General features: G+C 42.1%; 1 protein-coding gene across 2 annotated transcripts; it reads right to left on the bottom strand.

Moving 5' to 3' along the window:
• Nucleotides 1–263: 263 nt before the first annotated feature.
• Nucleotides 264–21,425, bottom strand: LOC112256528 (inositol-trisphosphate 3-kinase A). Of its 2 annotated transcripts, none has more exons than XM_024429844.2 (7): nucleotides 20,719–21,425; nucleotides 10,184–10,283; nucleotides 4,662–4,875; nucleotides 3,715–3,919; nucleotides 3,395–3,496; nucleotides 2,941–3,012; nucleotides 264–1,222 (listed from the first exon to the last, which is right to left on the bottom strand). In XM_024429844.2, exons 1-7 carry the CDS (start codon nucleotides 21,139–21,141, stop codon nucleotides 983–985), a joined length of 1,356 nt encoding a protein of 451 aa, XP_024285612.1. In that variant the 5' UTR covers nucleotides 21,142–21,425; the 3' UTR covers nucleotides 264–982. The 2 variants fall into 2 exon arrangements, with proteins under 2 accessions (XP_024285612.1, XP_024285613.1); XM_024429845.2 differs by having other exon boundaries at nucleotides 1,029–1,236.
• Nucleotides 21,426–22,026: the final 601 nt, after the last annotated feature.

Genomic DNA, 22,026 nt, shown 5'->3' with positions numbered 1-22,026 from the left:
TCAAACACAGTGACACTTTGTGGACAAGTGGACAAGCCTTGAAGCCTATATATTAATTACAGTGAAGAAACCCACTTTCACCTGACTCTACCTGGTAAAATACAATCTTCCCCAACCAAAATAAAAAATTATAAAACAGTCTGAAAACGTTTTTTCAAAATTTCCGCAGACATTGGTTTCATATGTAGAGGCCCATATTCATATGGGCCTCTACACAGAAGAACAAACACTAAAAACTTGTATCTCTCTGCCCCACACAAATGAACGATTTAATGTGTTTTATAATACAGCATTACAGATGTTTACTTTAACATATGAAATCCCAATACACAACCATTGCTAACCCATTCACGCAAGGCAATAGCGTTTTTGAGGTTAGTCTCATGGACTATCAAAATACAATACTAGAAAGACTCATTTTAAATTCATCTTTCACCATGATATGATCCTAAATACAAACGGCTGTGTGTAACTGTATTAGAATAAAGTATGCCCAATTTACTTAAATAACGTTTGAAACCAAAAAAGACATGCTTGATTATCAAATAGTTCAATCAATCATATCTAATGATACCTTGGAATATGGAGCGTGTTAGATTTCTATGCAATACTGTCCCTTATGTAAGCAGTAATGTAATGCCTCATCTAGAATGTACAGGCTTTACAATATCAAGTTTCTGTATATTCATTGGTTCAACAGGCACAGATATGCTAAAAAAAAAAAAAAACCTTCCTCTTACCTCCATGCTGCAATAGCTTCAACAATACTGTATTATACTTACAACAATACTTATTCAGCGATACAATTGGTTGTGCTGAATACAGTAGGTAGGTAAGCTGTAAGTGTGATTCATACAGTAGGTATACTTTGACAGAGGACCCTTGAGAGACTGTAGAATACCGCCCGGGGTCCTCTAACTGCTAGAATGATGTAAAATCCATCTCCCTTCCGGGTGGCCATAGCTAAGAGGCACTCACTAGTTCACTCACTAGTCAATTGACTAGTTCCTTCACTATTGCATTCATTGGTCAAAGAGCCCAGTGTCCTCATCAGGTTGTCCAGTCCCCACATGTATCCGTCCTCTCGGTTGCCCTCCTGCCAGGGTATGCAGTGGTCCAGAGTCTGTCCTTCAGGTAACCCTGTGGTCTTACCAAAGTCAATGAGCCAAACCTCAGCTCGCTCAGTGTGGTCGTGGATGAAGAGGAGGGAGCTCCCAATCACCTTGGAGAAAAAGACTAGTACTCATTACAATATAATCATTGATATTGTTCACTGGTATGCCTCACAAAAGCTCTTCGCTGTGTTTAATATATACGGTCGTGGCCAAAAGTTGAGAATGACACATTAATTTCTACAAAGTTTGCTGCTTCAGTGTCTTTAGAGATTTGTCAGATGTTACTATGGAATACTGAAGTATAATTACAAGCATTTCACAAGTGTCAAAGGCTTTTATTGACAATTACATAAAGTTGATGCAAAGAGTCAATATTTGCAGTGTTGACCCTTCTTTTTCAAGACCTCTGCATTCTGCCCTGGCATGCTGTCAATTAACTTCTGGGCCACATCCTGACTGATGGCAGCCCATTCTTGCATAATCAATGCTTGGAGTTTGTCAGAAGTTGTGCGGTTTTGTTTGTCCACCTGCCTCTTGAGGATTGACCACAAGTTCTCAATGGGATTAAGGTCTGGGGAGTTCTGGCCACGGACCCAAAATATCGATGTTTTGTTCCCCGAGCTACTTAGTTATCACTTTTGCCTTATGGCAAGATGCTCCATCATGCTGGAAAAGGCATTGTTCACCACCAAACTGTTCCTGGATGGTTGGGAGAAGTTGCTCTCAGAGGATGTGTTGGTACCATTCTTAATTCACGGCTGTGTTATTAGGCAAAATTGTGAGTGAGCCCACTCCCTTGGCTGAGAAGCAACCCCACACATGAATGGTCTCAGGATGCTTTACTGTTGGCATGACACAGGACTGATGGTAGCGCTCGCCTTGTCTTCTCCGGACAAGCTTTTTTCCGGATGCCCCAAACAATCGGAAAGGGGATTCATCAGAGAAAATGACTTTTCCCCAGTCCTCAGCAGTCCAATCCCTATACCTTTTGCAGAATATCATTCTGTCCCTGATGTTTTTCCTGGAGAGAAGTGTCTTCTTTGCTGCCCTTCTTGACACCAGGCCATCCTCCAAAAGTCTTCGCCACACTGTGTGTGCAGATGCACTCACACCTGCCTGCTGCCATTCCTGAGCAAGCTCTTTACTGGTGGTGCCCCAATCCCGCTGCTGAATCAACTTGAACAGGAGACGGTCCTGGCGCTTGCTGGACTTTCTTGGGCGCCCTGAAGCCTTCTTCACAACAATTGAACCACTCTCCTTGAATTTCATGATGATCCAATAAATGGTTGATTTAGGTGCAATCTTACTGGCAGCAATATCCCTGCCTGTGAAGCCCTTTTTGTGCAAAGCAATGGTGACGGCACGTGTTTCCTTGCAGGTAACCATGGTTGACAGAGGAAGAACAATGATTCCATACACCACCCTCCTTTTGAAGCTTCCATTCTGTTATTCGAACTCAATCATGACAGAGTGATCTCCAGCCGCGTCCTTGTCCTTGTCAACACTCACACCTGTGCTAACTAGAGAATCACTGACATGATGTCAGCTGGTCCTTTTGTGGCAGGGCTGAAATGCAGTGGAAATGTTTTGGGGGGATTCAGTTAATTTGCATGGAAAAGAGGGACTTTGCAATTCATTGCAATTCATCTGATCACTCTTCATAACATTCTGGAGTATATGCAGATTGCCATCATACAAACTGAGGCAACAGACTTTGAAAATGTATATTTGTATCATTCTCAAAACTTTTGGCCACGACTGTACAATGTGATGAACAAATTTCAATAGAAAACACGTGCTGATGAACTAAAGCTCCTCTATTCACCTCATGTCTCTTGAAGAATTCAGATGACTTCAGGGCTTGTTGAATTTTTGCTAGTTTGCTGAGGTATGAATTCTGTATGAGAGGGAGAGAATAGGGGGCAATGTGATAATTCTGGCTGTAGAGTTGAGACTTGGGAGCCTCCCCTGATAAATCCATTAAATTAAGAGGTTATGTGTACAGGTAGCTCAATTCCATTTGCCAGCTGTCGTTCCAACAGGATCTACTATAGTTCATATTGCCATGTGGGTTTCTCATCCTATCCAAATATTTACCAATGTGTGTATTACTTTTCATGTGATCTTACACGAGACAGGTAAACCAATTTGTTTGACTGTTCAAGCATGGCCTTTTACATGAGACAAGGCATGTCTCCATTTGTCTATGAATCAGCAGAACATGCAAATGAATGCGGCTGTAACACCATAACAGGTAGGACTCGTAGCTGTCAACCTACTACGATGTTTGTATTGCCTCCGGAAAAGTCCCTGAAGACCTGTGTGACCTCCTCCTTAGACCGGGTCTTCTTGAAATCCGTATGACATGTACCGTCAGCTTTCTGTGAGAAGGAACAGACAACATGACTAAATTGAATATGGAGTGAACTACAAATAAAAAAAACTTATGAGCAACATTAACCATTAAAAATCGGTTAATGGGGACGGGGGGGGGTCAATAAAAACCTTTTCTGGTTTAAATGGGAAAGGATCTCTATGGTGGCGTTTTGAGTGAAAACTGACCAAATTCCTTCTTTTATGTTGACACACTGGTACTTGCCTTGATGCCCTCGATGCGGAACCCCAGGGTGTGTGTGGAGCTGAGGGTCTCTCTCCACTGCATGTAGCAGGGTTTGGTGACGGCCCTCTGGAGGTGCTCCTGTGGGCTGGGGGCCTCACTGTCCACCTCCAGCATCTTGTCATACAGATCCCTACGGAGCTTAGGCCGCTCCCGAGCTCGCACCAGCTCCTCCTCCAGATACGTCCTGAGAGGAAAACAACAGAACGAAAACGCACTGAGCGGCGTATGACACGGTTTACAATCCTCACAGCTAAGTGACTTGTCATTGTCTTGTCGTGTATGATGAGAGTGGAGTTGGTGTGGTGGCACTACAGACAACGGCATGCAAAGTCTTACTTGGTAGACAAAAAGAGAAGCAAAGTCAATGTATGAAGGTCAGTTTCATTCTGCTAATGGAACTTCCTCTGTATAAAAGGAGGAAGTCAGGAGGAGACTCCAGGGTACACAGCCTGATTGTTAGTTTAACTGTGTGACAGGGTGTGTTAGCTGACAGTGAGAGAGCTTGGGTAACGAATTGGATTGTATGTTTGTCAGAAGGGAGTCTCCAGGGGAAACCTGTGCCTGCAACCCCCCGTGTGTGCGTTTGTATGTGGTTCTTTGTCTATGTACAGGAAACGTGAGGGCCTCTGTGTGACATGACACCCCCACCAACTGTGGCAGGAAATCCTCACAGAAACAGTTTTTGTTTTTTTTTTAATCAAGAGAAAAAGAAACAAGTTTACAGTGTGTATGTTCTGCTATCAGGAGCACTGAAGTGTAAGATGGAAAATGCTCTCTGATACTGCTAAATTATATAACTCCAACCGTGATTCGTTCACCATTTTCTCAACATTGCTTAATACCACCTTTCACCCAACCCTCCTAAAGGGCCAGACATGTAGTATTCTGCACATTATTATGGAACAGACCTACTGCTGCTACCTTACCTCACTCCCATCTTGCAGTCCATAACACTGGGTTCATCAAAGTTGACCAGTAGATCAGTCATATGTAGGAAGGGCTCCCCATCCCTCTCCACCACCCCATGGTATCCTGGCACAAAGCCCTGGAGAACGTCACCCTGCAATCTCTCAAAGCACAGCTTCTCATTCTCAGAGAACTTCTTCAGAATGGTGCCTTTGCCGCCAGCTTTGAAATTACCTGGAAAAGAGCAGCACAGACACACTGACATTCCACAGCAAACCACTCATGACTGACAGTTTATATTGACATTTTAGGGGGGAAATAAGACATATGACTTAGTGACTTCTGAACGTATTCACACCCCTAGACTTTTTCCACATTTTTGTGTTACAGCCTAAATTTAAAAATGTATTAAAATGAGAGTGACACCATCTACAAACAATACCCCCGTAATGTCAAAGTGGAATTATGTTTTTAGAAATTTGTACAAATTAATTAAAAATGAAAGCTGAAATGTAGTCAATAAGTATTCAACCCCTTTGTTATAGCAAGCCTAAATAAATTCAGGAGTGAAGATTTGCTTAACAAGTCACATTATAAGTTGCATGGACTCACTCTGTGCACAATAATAGTGTTTAACATGATGTTTGAAAGACTACCTCATCTCTGTACCCCACACACACATACAGATAATTGTAAAGTCCCTCAGTCGAGCAGTGGACTTCAAACAGATTTCAACCAAAGACCAGGGAGGTTTTCCAATACCTCGCAAAGAAGGGCACCTATTGGTATTTTTTTGTATATAATAATTAATAATTATTATAATAAATGTCATTTAGCAGATGCTTTTATCCAAAGTGAATAACAATCATGCATACACGTTTTTATGTGTGAGTAGACATGGGAATTGAACTCACAATCCTGGCGTCACAAGCTCCATGCTCTATCAACTGAGCCATACAGGACCACAAAAATGCAGACATTGAATATTTCTTTAAGCATGAAAAAGTTATTAATTACACCTTGTGTAATTACACCCAGCAATCACTACAAAGATACAGGCGTCCTTCCTAACTCAGTTGCCGTAGAGGAAGGAAACCGCCATGGTCGGCAAAGCAGCAAGCCAAAGCCCTACTAGCCTACTCTAAACCAGCTAGCACTATAACCCACAGTCAGAAACAAAACCTTTGCTAGCAGAGGCTTACTCAATGAGATTGACGACTGGGGCCCACACAATGGCAAAAGAGTCGAGGCTGGGTTACCAGAGCCAGGGAAAGAGGCGCTTCAGGGGAAAGGCCGTAGCGAAGTGGTCACCAACCTTTGCAGTCAAAAAGCATGCAGAGTTCTACCGCTCGTAATATTTTCTCAACAGGACTTAAAATGTAGCATTAACCTAATGAAAACAGTTCTGTAGGAATGAGGTTTGTGCACTAGGCCCAAACCTAAAGCATATTGGCTGTGGGCCTGGCTTGCCAATATTCTTCTCAGACCATATTATATTTCAAAACTCGAGATTTGATAACAAATAGATCAGTTGGTGTAGCACTTGCAAGGAACAGCTGAGCATAAATTGAAATGATTAGCTTTGTTCCTGGACTGATGGTACCTGCATCCAATGGTAATGGTGCTTTTATGACAACTGGGACCCGGGGGGGTCAAATCGTGACGTCAATGATCTTCAGGACGGAAAGTCGGAGCTCTAGAGTTTCCAACTTGGAATTCTGAGTTGAATGACCGTTCAAACTATTGTTACCAGTCAGATCTCGTTTTTGCCAGAGTTCCCAGTTGTCTTGATCAGCAGAGGGAAGGAGAGAGCAGCAGAGGTTCCCCCTCTCACCGTCCCTGCTCTCTCCTTCCTTTCCTCCAGTGAGACTGAGCAGAAAGAGGGGACACGGTCTTCCACCTGATGGCGAAACTCATCTTTCTCAAGCACAAATTCCTGCTGTTCCTATGACCAGAGAAAGTCCTCATTATTAATAAAAGACAACAAACTGCTAATAATAAGTCATATGCAGGGCTATCGATAGACTTGGCTACTCATTCATTGCAGTGGGAGAAGTTGGGAGAGGCCCGTTTTATAATAGTGTCAAATAAAAGCAGACATGAACTCACTCATAAAAACAGCAGCTCTTTGATGTGTTCTTTGAGTCTCTCTGGTCATGGTTTTAAAACTTATGAAACCTCATGGAGGCTAGCATCAAACTTTGTGGCTGGGGAAGCTGTAGACAAAGTGATTTGAGCTATCCAAATTGGCTGGCGCAGTAGGCACACTCAATTTAACCACAGATCTCCCGGACTGCCTGGTAGGCGGAGTTTGTCTTTTCAGACAAAATAAATTGTTCAAAAATGGGAACACTTTGCCTGCGCAGGGCTTCTGAATCAAATGCAACTACCAACAACAGCGCAACTCGCACAAAAAAAAAGGAGTGTAAGCCTTTATGGTCAGTGACCGCTGCCATAGAACTTACCGGCAAATAATCAGGGGGAGGCGGAAGCCATACCCGGCAGCGAGAGTCAAGAGGGTAATCTGATAGGAGGCCAGGTGTGAAGCAGCAGGCCAGCGATCAGAGGAAGAACCCAGGCAGGTGGAAGTCACAGCAGCGCAGTCCAGACTCAAATCCAATTTATGCTTGATCCAAAATCATGGTTGGAGGCTTTGTATGGCGGGTGTGACAATTGCAGAGCTGCCAGAGGCACGCAAAGGCCAAATCAAGCTCCGTACCACATCGCTGTGTGCCTCTCACATTTTGCAACAATGTGGAGGACTCCGTATTGGCATGATTGGTTGATGGTGGGTGGGGACGGGAGGTCCTGTATAAGACACAAACTCAGTGTATTAGGTAGTTGTTGTGGAATTGTTAGATATTGCTGCACTGTCGGAACTAGAGGCACAAGCATGTCGCTACACTCGCAATAACATCTGCTAACCATGTGTATGTGACTAATATAATTGTATTTTATTTGACAACAGCTCCGTGAAGCGCAAAAAGAACATTTGCGCTGACTTCTGCACCGTCTGTATCAGCAGTAAATGCTGTACAGCCACTGCACAGACCACAGATTGACCATGCAGAACCTTTTCAGAGGTAGACTAACAGCTAACAAGCTCTAATAAAGCAAGGTTGTAAAAGTCCAGCATGCAAGGCAAGTGGACAAAAACAGGCTGAAAAGTAGACAAAAAAACAGAACAATTAAGAGCTAACAAATCGAAGTTAACAAGTCAACACTGTTAGGAGAAACATGTACCAGGGACAAGCGGCAGTCTAGCACGAAGACAGAAAATACTTAGGCCCTGAAATGACATCACACAGTTAGAGATTTAATGGCTGTGATAGGAGAAAACTGAGGATGGATCAACATTGTAGTTAGTCCACAATACTAACCTAAAATGACAGTGAAAAGAAGGGAGCCTGTAAAGAATAAAAATATTCAACAATAAGGCACTCAAGTAAAACTGCAAAAAAAAAAGTGTGTAAAAGTAATGAACTTCATGCCCTGAATACAAAGTGTTCTGTTTGGGGCAAATCCAACACAACACATCACTGAGTACCACTCATCATATTTTCAAGCACGGAGGTGGCTGAATGGGTATGGGTATGCTCGTCATCGGCAAGGACTACGGAGTTGTTTTAGGATAGAAAGAAACAAAAGAGAGCTAAGCACCTAGAGGAAAACCTGGTTCAGTCTGCTTTCCACCAGATACTAGGAGACCATTTCACCTTTCAGCAGAACAATATCCTAAAGCACAAGGCCAAATATACACTGGAGTTGGTTACGAAGACAACATTGAATGTTCCTGAGTGGCTTTATTTTCAAATCGATTTAAGTCAAAACTATGGTAAGACTTAAATGGCTGTCTAGCAATGATAAACAACCAACTTGACAGAGCTTGAAGAATTTGAAATAGAATCATGTGCAAATATTGTACAATGCAGGTGTGCAAAGCTCTTAAGAGATTTACCCAGAAAGACTTACAGCTGTAATCACTACCAAAGCTGATTCTAACATGGATTAAGTCCGGGGTGGGAATACTTATGTAAATTATATATTTCTGTATTTCATTTATAATACATTTGCAAACATTTCTAAAAACATGTTTTCACTTTGTCATTATGGGATATTGTGTGTAAATGAGTGGAAACAATACATTGAATCCATTTTATGCTGTAACAACAAATGTGTAATAAGTCAAGGAGTATAAATATTTTGTGAAGGCACTGTATTTAAGATCATCTTTTAAGAGGTAGTACGTTTTTAGTTGTTGTCAGAAGATGGGCAGAGACTCTGCTGTCCTAGCTTCAGGTGGAACTCGTTCCACCACTTGAGTGCCAGGACAGAGAAGAGCTTGGACTGGGCTGAGCAGGAGCGGACCTTCTGTAGGGTGGGAGGACTAAGAGACCAGAGGTGGCAGAACGGAGTGCTCGGGTTGGGTGTAGGGTTTGAATATAGCTAGGTAGAGGAGCAGTTCCCTTTGTTGCTCCATAGGTAAGCACCTTGATTTTGTAATGGATGCGAGCTTCGACTGGAAGCCAGTGGGGTGTGCGGAGGTACGGGGTGACATGGTAGAACTTGGGATGGTTGAACATCAGGCAGGCTGCGGAGATCTGGATAAGTTGCAGGGGTTTTATGGCACAAGCAGGGAGCCCAGCCAACAGCGAGTTGCAGCAGTCCAGATGGGAGATGACAAGTGCCTGGATTAGGACCTGAGCCATTTCCTGTGTGAAGTACTAGGGTCATACTCTACGGATGTTGTAGAGCATGAACCTGCAGGAGTGAGTTACTGCTTTGATGTTTGCAAAGAACGATAGGGTGTTGTCCAGGATCATGCCAAGGTTCTTTGCATTCTGGGAGGAAGACATCGTAGAGTTAGTCAACCGTGATGGAGAGGTCTTGGAGCGGGCAGGCCTTCTTGTTGAGGTTGAGCTTGAGGTGGTGGGCCAATATCCAAGCTGAGATGTCTGCCTGGCATGCAGAGATGCCTGTCGCCACCTGGGTGTCAAAAGGGGGAAGTAGAAAAGTAATTGAGTGTCATCCGTGATAGGAGAGACCATGTGAGGATGTGACGGAGCCAAGTGACTTGGTGTATAGAGAGAAGAGGGCCTAGGACGGAGCCCTGGGGGACACCAGTAGTGAGAGGACATGGTGCAGAGATCCTCTCCACGTCACCTGGTAGGAGCAGCCAGCCAGGTAGGATGCAAACCAAGAGTGTGGAGATCCTGAGATGCCCAGCCCTGAGAGGGTGGAGAGGAGGATCTGACGGTTTAGTGTTGAAGGCAACGGACAGATCTAGGAGGATGAGGAGAGAGAGTCAGCTTTGGTAGTGCGGAGAGCGGTCTCAGCTGAGTGACCCGTCTTGAAGCTGGTTAGGGTCAAGAAGATTGTTTCAGATGGAATTTGCAGTTGTGTGTGACTAATAGCATACAGTAGTCTGTGCCTCGTGTGCTTTATTTTGTGTGGAATGTGCACTGTATGTATCATTAGTGATTGGTTCGTGGTACGCTGCTCTGATCGGTGAGGGGTCATGACCATGATGACTGTGCTTTACCTTTGTGTCCAGCTAGTTGAACCCAGGACAGGTTTCTTCTCTGGGAGCCAACAAAAGGCCAGTTGACGACAATATTCTTTAGCGTCCACCAGGGAATGCTCTGAGGAAAGAAGACCAAGCACAGTAACAGTCAGCTTTACCTCGTTGGAGTATCTGGTTCATTATCAACCAGGCAGAGTCACTGTCCTCCTCAAGCCAGCGCTCACCAGTCGGGTGGACGTCAATTAAGTTGTATAACGATAATGATCATGATTTGACTCAAATACGAGGGACAGCTGTCATAATCACTTGGCCACTGTGACTTTGGTTATTTGCTTCAATGTATCTAAGTCACTAACCGTAGCTTCATATCCTTATCGCGGCTCAACTCGAATTCAAACCTCAAATCTAACCCTAGCTTCATGGCCCCATTCTTGCTCAACCCTAAACCTTAATCCTTCACGTGATGCATTGTTGTCTCTCCCTTTCTGCCTTTTTGTGCTGTTGTCTGTGTCCAAAAATTTTGTAGCCTGTTTGTGCAGCTACCGTGTTGTCATGTTGTGCTGCTGCCATGCTGTGTTGTCTTTGGTCTCTCTTTATGTAGTGTTGTCTCTTGTTGTAATGTGTGTGTGTGTTTTATCCCACATTTTTATTTTGAATCCCAGGCCCCGTCCCCGCAGGAGGCCTTTTGGTAGGCCATCATTGTAAATAAGTATTTGTTCTTAACCGACTTGCCTAGTTAAATAAAGTTTTGATAAAAATAAATAAAAACCTAGCCATTACCCCTAACCCATTACTTGAAACACTAACCTTGGCCTCATCTGCAAACATATTAGTTTCTTTGCTATATATTGTCATTTCTGTGGAACTTACAAATTTCACTACCAGCTGTTGTGTACTGTCACACCTGACTGGCTTTCTGTTTCCATGTGATTTGCATTAAGACAGTCATGGAGATCTTGTTCAACGAGATGTGGATGATTCAGGCAGAGACGTGACAACTTTGGTTCTCTATCTGTGATGAGACGTTGAGTGAGTCACACAGCATGTTCACAGCAGAACTGCTACACAGTCTTAGCACTGGCTTGATGACACAGAGGTGAGACATTCTTTTATTACACTCTAAAAGGAAACATTTCCACACCAATCCGGTTTAAGACCATGGACATGGCACCGTTTCAGCTGATGTGTTAAATTGCTTCGATTATAAAAATCATTATGCTGCCTTCTTTATAGACCGAACACTGTTGACCATCCCAAGGTTGAATGACATAGGCCTGGATCAGGCTTCTTGCGTGTGGTTTGAGAATTATCGGTCACACAAGACACAGTGTGTGATTTCTAAATGGTGTTAAGTCTAGTTTTCGAGATACATGTTTTTATAATGTTCAGCTGTATGCAGACGACACGTATCTATGCCATTGCCCCAACTGACAACCAGGCTGTGTAAGAGCTGCAATCTGGCCTGGTTGCCTTGCAAAAAATGTTCCGGTAGGTTTAAAACGTATACTTAATGCGGGCAAGACCAAATATATGTTGTTCTCTTAATCTCGTAAAATTTGGGGGGCTGGACTACATATTTATTAATTCAATGGTTCTCCCGTTGATCGGGTCACCACCTATAAATATCTGGGCATTTGGATTGACAAAGATTTCATGCTTTAAAAAATATATATACAGATGTGCGAGTTAAAAATATTTAAAGTGGGCTTATTTTTCAGAAATAGATATTGCCTCTCCCTACAGTGCCTTGCGAAAGTATTCGGCCCCCTTGAACTTTGCGACCTTTTGCCACATTTCAGGCTTCAAACATAAAGATATAAAACTGTATTTGTTTGTGAAGAATCAACAACAAGTGGGACACAATCATGAAGTGGAACGACATTTATTGGATATTTCAAACTTTTTTAACAAATCAAAAACTGAAAAATTGGGCGTGCAAAATTATTCAGCCCCTTTACTTTCAGTAGAGCAAACTCTCTCCAGAAGTTCAGTGAGGATCTCTGAATGATCCAATGTTGACCTAAATGACTAATGATGATAAATACAATCCACCTGTGTGTAATCAAGTCTCCGTATAAATGCACCTGCACTGTGATAGTCTCAGAGGTCCGTTAAAAGCGCAGAGAGCATCATGAAGAACAAGGAACACACCAGGCAGGTACGAGATACTGTTGTGAAGAAGTTTAAAGCCGGATTTGGATACAAAAAGATTTCCCAAGCTTTAAACATCCCAAGGAGCACTGTGCAAGCAATAATATTGAAATGGAAGGAGTATCAGACCACTGCAAATCTACCAAGACCTGGCCGTCCCTCTAAACTTTCAGCTCATACAAGGAGAAGACTGATCAGAGATGCAACCAAGAGGCCCATGATCACTCTGGATGAACTGCAGAGATCTACAGCTGAGGTGGGAGACTCTGTCCATAGGACAACAATCAGTCGTATATTGCACAAATCTGGCCTTTATGGAAGAGTGGCAAGAAGAAAGCCATTTCTTAAAGATATCCATAAAAAGTGTCGTTTAAAGTTTGCCACAAGCCACCTGGGAGACACACCAAACATGTGGAAGAAGGTGCTCTGGTCAGGTGAAACCAAAATTGAACTTTTTGGCAACAATGCAAAACGTTATGTTTGGCGTAAAAGCAACACAGCTCATCACCCTGAACACACCATCCCCACTGTCAAACATGGTGGTGGCAGCATCATGGTTTGGGCCTGCTTTTCTTCAGCAGGGACAGGGAAGATGGTTAAAATTGATGGGAAGATGGATGGAGCCAAATACAGGACCATTCTGGAAGAAAACCTGATGGAGTCTGCAAAAGACCTGAGACTGGGACGGAGATTTGTCTTCCAACAAGACAATGATCCAAAACATAAAGCAAAATCTACAATGGAATGGTTCAAAAATAAACATCTCCAGGTGTTAGAATGGCCAAGTCAAAGTCCAGACCTGAATCCAATCGAGAATCTGTGGAAAGAACTGAAAACTGCTGTTCACAAATGCTCTCCATCCAAGCTCACTGAGCTCGAGCTGTTTTGCAAGGAGGAATGGGAAAAAATTTCAGTCTCTCGATGTGCAAAACTGATAGAGACATACCCCAAGCGACTTACAGCTGTAATCGCAGCAAAAGGTGGCGCTACAAAGTATTAACTTAAAGGGGCTGAATAATTTTGCATGCCCAATTTTTCAGTTTTTGATTTGTTAAAAAAGTTTGAAATATCCAATAAATGTCGTTCCACTTCATGATTGTGTCCCACTTGTTGTTGATTCTTCACAAAAAAATACAGTTTTATATCTTTATGTTTGAAGCCTGAAATGTGGCAAAAGGTCGCAAAGTTCAAGGGGGGCGAATACTTTCGCAAGGCACTGTAAGTAGCAGGAAGCAGATTGTTTACAAAGCTCGACTACACAAGCTTCCAACTTACCTAACTGTGCTACTAAAGTATAAAAGAATGAGCTACCAAACCATCCCTGCGAATGGGTTAACTCGAGGTCCCTCTGGTCTCGACCAATTTAGGTAAATCCTCCTCTAGTTTCAGGGATCCCCTGAATAAATACAAGTAAAACCATATATTTTTGTAAAGTACTGAGATACAGTGCATTCGGAAAGTATTCAGACCCCTTGACTTTTTCCCACTTTGTTACATTACAGCCTCATTCTAAACAGGATTAAATCATTTCCCCCCTCAATTTACACAAGATACCAAATATATGAAAAATGTATTCTTATTTACATAAGAATATTTACATAAGAATACATACCCTTTGCTATGAGACTCCAAATTGAGCTCAGATGCATCCTGTTTCCATTGACCATCCTTGAGATGTTTCTAGAACTTAAATTGGAGTCCCCCTGTGGTAAATTCAATTGATTGGACATGATTTGGAAAGGCACACATCTGTCTATATAAAAGGTCCCATAGTTGACAGTGCATGTCAGAGCAAAAACCAAGCCATGAGGTCAAAGGAATTGTCCATAGAGACAGGATTGTGTCGAGGCACAGATCTGGGGAAGGGTATCAAAAAATGTCTGCAGGATTGAAGATCCCCAAGAACACAGTGGCCCCAATCATTCTTAAATTGAAGAAGTTTGGAAGCACCAAGAATATTCCTAGAGCTGACCAGGAAGATGACCAAGAACCCAATGATCACTTGGACAGAGCTCCAGAGTTCCTCTGTGGAGATGGGAGAACCTTCCAAAAGGACAAACATCTCTGCAGCACTCCACCAAACAGGCCTTTATGATATAGTGGCCAGACGGAAGCCACTCCTCAGTAGAAGGCACATGACAGCCCACTTGGAGTTTGACAAAAGGCACCTAAAGCCTGACCGTGAGAATAAAAAAATATTGGGTCTGATGAAACTCTTTGGCCTGAATGCCAAGCGTCACGTCTGGAGGAAACCTGACACCATCCCTACGGTGAAGCATGGTGGTGGCAGCATCATGCTGTGAGGATGTTTTTTCAGCGGCAGGGACTTGGAGACTAGTCAGGATCGAGGGAAAGATGAACGGAGCAAAGTACAGTGAGATCCTTGATTAAAACCTACTCCAGAGCGCTCAGGACCTCAGACTGGGGGGGAAGGTTCACCTTCCAATAGGACAACAACCCTAAGCACACAGCCAAGACAATGCAGGAGTGGCTTCGGGACAAGTCTCTGAATGTCCTGAGTGGCCCAGCCTGAGCCTGGACTTGAACCCTTTGGAGGGTTCTCGAGAGACCTGAAAATAGCTGAGCAGCAATGCTCCCCATCCAAACTGACAGACCTTGAGAGGATCTGCAGAGAAGGGTGGGAGAAAATCCCCAAATACAGGTGTGCTAAGCTTGTAGCATCATACCCAAGAAGACTCAAGGCTGTACTTGGTGCTTCAACAAAGTACTGAATAAAGGGTCTGAATACTTATGTAAATGTGATATTTCCGTTTTGTTATTTAGAAAATCTCAGCTTTATTCTTTGTCATCATGCGGTATTGTGTGTAGATTGAGGGGGGAAACAACAATTGAATCAATTTTAGAGTAAGGCTGTACTGTAACAAAACGTGGAAAAGTCAAGGGGCCTGAATACTTTCCGAATGCACTGTAAATCCAGTGACACTGACAATTTAGGGTAAGCAATGAAACAGAGGTCGGAGGTCACAATGCAGTATGCTGAGATTGCAGTAAAAGGAAGTGAAGCCCTAATCATTGGCCGCAGTGAAAGAACACTAACTCATTCTATTGATTGTATACACTGGAAACAAGTAACAGAACTCACAGACAGGCACTCTGAAATGTCAAGTGACACTTGCTGGTGTTGTTTATGTGGCATATGAAATGGACTTTGTTGGTATAGCCAGCTATGTGGGTGTCATATGTCCACACAGTCCTTCAACTCTCTCGCAAACACATCATTGCCAACAGTGTACAGTGACATATTAAATGAACATGTATTTAATAAAGCCATGTCATCTGTCAAGACAAGGAGATAGGTCTGTGTTCATTTCATTTGTGGCTACACACAATTCTATAGATGTAATGTAAAAGCTAGTCTGAATTTCAACATTGTAGTAGGTATTTCAATTCATTCAAAAAAAAAGATTGCAACATTTCCATAACCGTATGGGGCGCGCTCTCACACAAACTACAATCACTTCATGTTTGTGAACATTGTTGCTTCTTTAACCTTTTATTAATACATTCCTGTTGAGTTCTGGGACACATCTCTATGTAAAGCCGTGCCTAGTGTGGTTGTCAGACTGATGGAAAATAATGCTCTTGGGATCAGCTGCAAATAAAGCCCACTACACTTTGACTTGACCAATTATAAAATGACATAACAGCAAACAAGAACTGGAACAAGGGAGTGACAATACTGAATGATTCACTCAAGCTGTTCATTTAACTTGCAACAGTTTCTCAACCTGGCAGATTTGAATATGAGCAATCATTAACATACCATTTGTTTTATTTATTTTTTTTGCCAATTGATGTGATGACAATGTTCATTCCTCTTTTTCACTACAAGTAATTGTCATAGGGGAGGGTGGGGTAAGTTCAGCCAAAGGGGTAAACCATACACAAAATGAATAATTTGACCAAATATTTAGGAAGACGTCATAATTTCATGGAGTTTGTGAATGAAGAAACCACATTGAAAAAGTGGTAAGCAAGTTAGGTAATTTTTTAAAGATTGTCACCAAGTCAAATGAATTTATTGTGTTAGAAGCATCATGAAAGCTCCATCTAAACCAAAGAAGATCATTTTAAGAATGTTCTATACATCAGCGGGGGTCTCAATGAGCTTCAAAATGAGGTCCTAAACCTAGAATTCCCTATCTTAAGTCAGTTAGGATCACCACTTTATTTTAGAATGTGAAATGTCAGAATAATAGTAGAGTGAAGGATATATTTCAGCTTTTATTTCTTTCATCACATTCCCAGTGGGTAAAGAAGTTCACATACACTCAATTAGTATTTGGTAGCATTGCCTTTAAATTGTTTAGCTTGGGTCAAACGTTTTGGGTAGCCTTCCACAAGCTTCCCACTATAAGTTGGGTGAATTTTGGCCCATTCCTCCTGACAGAGCTGGCGTAACAGTCAGATTTGTAGGCCTCCTTGCTCGCACACGCTTTTTCAGTTCTGCCCACAAATTTTCTACAAAATTGAGGTCAGGGCTTGTGATGGACACTCCAATACCTTGACTTTGTTGTCGTTAAGCCCGTTTGCTTTGGAAGTGTGCTTGGGGTCATTGTCCATTTGGAAGACACATTTGCGACCAAGCTTTAACTTCCTGACTAAAGTCATTGAGGTGTGGCTTCAATATATCCACAATTTTCCTACCTCAAGATGCCATCTATTTTGTGAAGTGCACCAGTCCCTCCTGCAGCAAAGCAACCCCACAACATAATGCTACAACCCACATGCTTCACGGTTGGGATGGTGTTCTTCGGCTTACAAGCCTCACCCTTTTTCCTCCAAACATAACGATGGTCATTATGGCCAAACAGTTCTGTTTTTTGTTTCATCAGACCAGAGGACATTTCTCCAAAAAGTACGATCTTTGTCCCCATGTGCAGTTGCGAACTGCAGTCTGGCTTTTTTATGATGGTTTTGGAGCAGTGGCTTCTTTCTTGCTGAGCAGCCTTACAAGTTATGTCAATATAGGACTTGTTTTACTGTGGATATAGATACTTTTGTACGTGTTTCCTCCAACATCTTCACAAGGTCCTTTGCTGTTGTTCTGGGATTGATTTGCACTTTTTGCACCAAAGTACGTTCATCTCTAGGAGACAGAACGCGTCTCCTTCCTGAGCGGTATGATGGCTGCGTGGTCCCATGGTGTTTATACTTGCATACTATTGTTTGTACAGGTGAACATTGTACCTTCAGACATTTGGAAATTGCTCCCAAGGATGAACCAGACTTGTGGAGGTCTTGGCTGATTTCTTTTGAGTTTCCCATGATGTCAAGCAAAGAGGCACCGAGTTTGAAGGTAGGCCTTGAAATACATCCACAGGTACACCTCCAATTGACTCAAATTATGTCAATTAGCCTATCAGAAGCTTCTAAAGCCATGACATCATTTTCTGAAAATTTCCAAGCTGTTTAAAGGCACAGTTAACTTAGTGTTCCATTCTGCCCAATGGAATTATGATACAGTGAATTATAAGTGAAATAATCTTTCTGTAAACAATTGTTCGAAAAGCACAAAGTCATGCACAAAGTAGATGTCCTAACCGACTTGCCAAAATTATAGTTTGTTAACAAGAAATTTGTGGAGTGTTTGAAAACTAGTTGTTTTAATGCCTCCAACCTAAGTGTATGTAAACTTCCGACTTCAACTGTAGCTGTGTGGGCTAATATAGTCAAAATGTTTGCCTTGGGGTAAGTTGAGCCAATGGCAAGTTGAGCAAATTGAAGTGTTGTCTTCCCAGGCGTAATGCAAGGAATTATTGCTGGTATATGAGCTAACAACAGGGCCTATGTTAAAAGTGTTAGATAGCTTGTCTATGTTTTCAAACTGTAATTTTTCCATGGCCTCTGAATATTTCCAGGGATACACAACATCTTGAAATATATGTAGATATCTTTGTTAGAAAGAATACTATATTTCCCTTGACGGAATAATGCTAAAGGGTAAAAAAATAAAAATCATCTACTTACCTCACTCTCCCCTACTGGAAAAACACAGAATGGGTAACCTAGTGTACAAAGTAGTAGTTTTCTTTCTGTGTTGAAAGGGCAATAACTAAATGTCAATGTGGCTCAAATGTGCACATAAGTCATAAGACTATGGGGGTGTCTTGTAATGTAAGTGTGGGGGCTGACTGGAGACTTCATCTACCATTTAAAAAGGTTAGCGAGGTAATGAAATCTCTATTTTCATAAACGGGGAGGAACCTTTTCCATGACCATTTTTTTGTTTTCAATAACTGGAAAGATCAATAAAAATGGTTGAGTATGAGAGCTTTCAAGTGGCCTGTCATACTGACCTGGCCCAGTTGGAGAGCACTGTGAACCACTATGCAGTGTACACAGCCCAGCCATCCCTTCCTGCAGGGCCAGGCAATGTGTATGCAGTGTGTTTAAAGGAAGCTGACAGCTAAGAGCCTTCTATGGAGATGGCTGAGCTCTGACGAGCTACACAGAGGCACAGATCTCCTTTGTCAGAGACAAAGTCAAATATGGCTTCTGACAAGTTGATTATTATTCACTTCGTACAGAATTTTCAGCCAGTGGTGTAGAGAAACAGAGAGGCCTTAGAAGTCAAACATTGAATTGTGCTTTTACATTCGCAAGTGACATTGTTTGGAAACTTTGTTGGATCATCATATTAGGTATTCACGGCTACTTTTAAGTTTGAGGATCTAAAACTACTGTACTGTCCTGACAAACACAACTGTGCCACTATTTTCTACAGCAGGTCATCAATCAAGCGTGTTGAAGTCAAATACAACACCATCCTCAGCCCTCCTAAATTATACTGTAGGCCAAGCAAACAGCAGCGCCTGTATTATGTACTATAAGACGTGGCTAAAACAAAATGGCTGCTTCAGACCAGGGTCCATCAGACATGAAGCAAGTTAACTCAATTAAGATTGGGGGGGTAAACTAAATCCTTTCCACTTCTGTGTTGTCTCACAGAAGTGCACCGCAAAAGAGGAAATGACCTTTAAGATGGCTAACTATAGGCCTATCTGACATGATCCCAATCAAGACGAAATAAACCATTTGAAGAGTGTCTGTAATTAGCGCTAACTGATCACTTGGCTGTTGATTAGATACGAAAATGTCCTGTTTTTCACTCAGTGATTCATCGTTACTGCACTATAAATGAGAAAACATTATAAAGACCCTCAAAAACAACTGATTATACCAGTATCACATGTACTGTATGTTGCTTAATGGTCTTGTGTATGAAAGGGTTTCTAACAGATTAATTAATACATTAAGGAAAGGATGTTTAGTAAATTCATCAGAAAGCTCACATCCATGAAAGATGAACTACGCAGAAATCGCTCCGCCATTTCTTGGTTGCTAAAATTCTAGTTCACATGACAAAACAAGCAAGTATAGTGTAGAGAATCATTCTATCATTTAAACCACTGTTAAATATATGTGTGCAAAGCTGTCAAGGCAAAAGGGTGGCTACTTTGAAGAATCTCAAATATATTTGGATTTGTTTAACACTTTTTTGGTTTCTACATGATTCCATGCGTGTTATTTCATAGTTTTGATGTATTCACTATTATTATACAATGTAGAAAATAGTAAACAATTAAGAAAAACCCTGGAATGAGTAGGTGTGTCCAAACCTTGGACTGGTACTGTACAGTACATAGGGGGGAAAAAAATCTAGCCCTATTACAGGACAGAGTTCTCAGTCATAATATCAAAATGACTGCCAGATCTGAGATATACTAGTAGACTAAACATTTCTAGCCTGTATCTATGGGTAACAGGGTTGACAAAAGTAATAGACTGCAAAAACGAAAGTTAAGAACGGGAACCATAGAAAATGCGCACATAGAACAGAGCTACCGCTTCTTAGACTTGCTGTCAATGAATTTTGTCAGGTCGCTCCAAAATTGTAAATATTGCAGCTTTAACAGGGTTGGCCTTAAAATGAGGTACATATGTAAATGAATCACTAATCACATGAAATTTAAAAAATCATCTTCAGAAATAACTGTCAGAACTTGAGCTTAACTACATGACGGTGAAAACCTGGATACATTTGGAGTTAAGTGGGTTAAAATCTTCCTAGAAGTCACAGAGGGTGCCTGGAATGCAATGAAAATGCAAAATGTTGGCACTTGTTGTTTGTTGCCACAAGTCCTCATTTAAAAAAAGCTGATTTATTGAATTCTCCATGTGGTCTATATTAAAGGTTACAAAGTTTCTCAACCCAGCTTTATTAAAGGGCAATTCATTCATTTACTATAACAGGCTTTTAAAATTCTATATTGGTGCACAATCTCATTAAAATATGAAAAGGACCCAAAGGCACTCTTTTTGTGGAACGACCCAATAACAAGAAGACTTTAATTGAATAAAGAATAGTCTGTACTCACTTCTCCCGTGTGCTCACACAAATGTTCTAATGTGATATTCCCCTTGCTCTTTTTCTCGTTGTCACTCAGAATGTCATCCTCTGACTCTATGGAGGAACCTGTTGAGGAGATAGAGGAGTTTGACATATTCCGTCGCAGAGGACCGTCCACATCAGCCCAGTCCTCCTGTTCCATCTCCTGCGAGCAGCCTCCATCTGGGGTTATTGTCACCTGTGGTACACGGCGCACCTCCATCATACTAGATTGCGCTGGAACAGCGTTAACCTCAGGCAACCTAACTTCTGTCATCTGGCACAGTTCATCGCAATTCTCAGATGCTTTGCAGCTTGTTCTGCGCTCTTTACAAAACCCTTCACCAATCCCAGCGCCAGACAGCCCTGCCTCCTTGGAGGTCTTTCGCCTCTTCTCCCTCTCCTTCGGCATTCGACTGATGTACGGGCGGGAGTGTGCACAACCGACACCGTGTAATCCAAAATTGTAGGGCGCTACAATTGAATTTTACCGCACTCCGTCAAACGTGGTTATCTCAATTACAGGACTATTTTTGAGTGCAACTTTCAGTGTATTTTCCAATACTGCAATAGGTGTTCTTCTGTTTAGGCTACTGTCCGGCATAGAGAGATATTTCAGGCGGTACAATGTGCTGACTGGTGTTTTGGGGAACCCCACTCCACAGCGCACACCGCGTCGACACACACAAACTTATCTTCCGCATTGATTGTGCCTCTCTTCTTCTTCTTCTTCTTCTTCTTCTATGAGGTTTAACGGCGGTTGGCATTGAATTTGTTGCATTACCGCCACCTACTAGGCTGGAGTCCTCCCTTATACTTAGCTTGAAAAATAAAAATGGACTAAATAAATACCATTGCATCTAACACTATACTCACTAACTTCACAATTATTTAAAATAAAATGAACACCACCCTACTCCACTATTCTTTTTCCTGATCCTGATGCATACCTTGGTCTCCAATACTTCACCCTCATTCACTTCCATTTCTCCTCCTGTCTTAACAAACCATCTCCCTTTTATCCACCATTTTTATCCTCAAACTCACCCTCTTCTTCCCTCTCTCTCTTAGACCTCCTCTCCCTCTCTTTTTCCCTCCATTCCTCCTCTTTCTTCCAAGTATACGTCTCCTTATGATAAAAATGCACTACTCCTGCCAACCATCTTTCTTTTCTTTCTTTTCACCTTTATTTAACCAGGTAGGCCAGTTGAGAACAAGTTCTCATTTACAACTGCGACCTGGCCAAGATAAAGCAGAGCAGTGCGACAAAAACAACAGCGCAAAGTTACACATGGGA

Source organism: Oncorhynchus tshawytscha, linkage group LG08 (genome assembly GCF_018296145.1).
Source record: "Oncorhynchus tshawytscha isolate Ot180627B linkage group LG08, Otsh_v2.0, whole genome shotgun sequence".
In the NCBI taxonomy this organism is placed as follows: Eukaryota; Metazoa; Chordata; class Actinopteri; order Salmoniformes; family Salmonidae; genus Oncorhynchus; species Oncorhynchus tshawytscha.
This window is presented reverse-complemented; position numbering and strand designations above follow the sequence as displayed.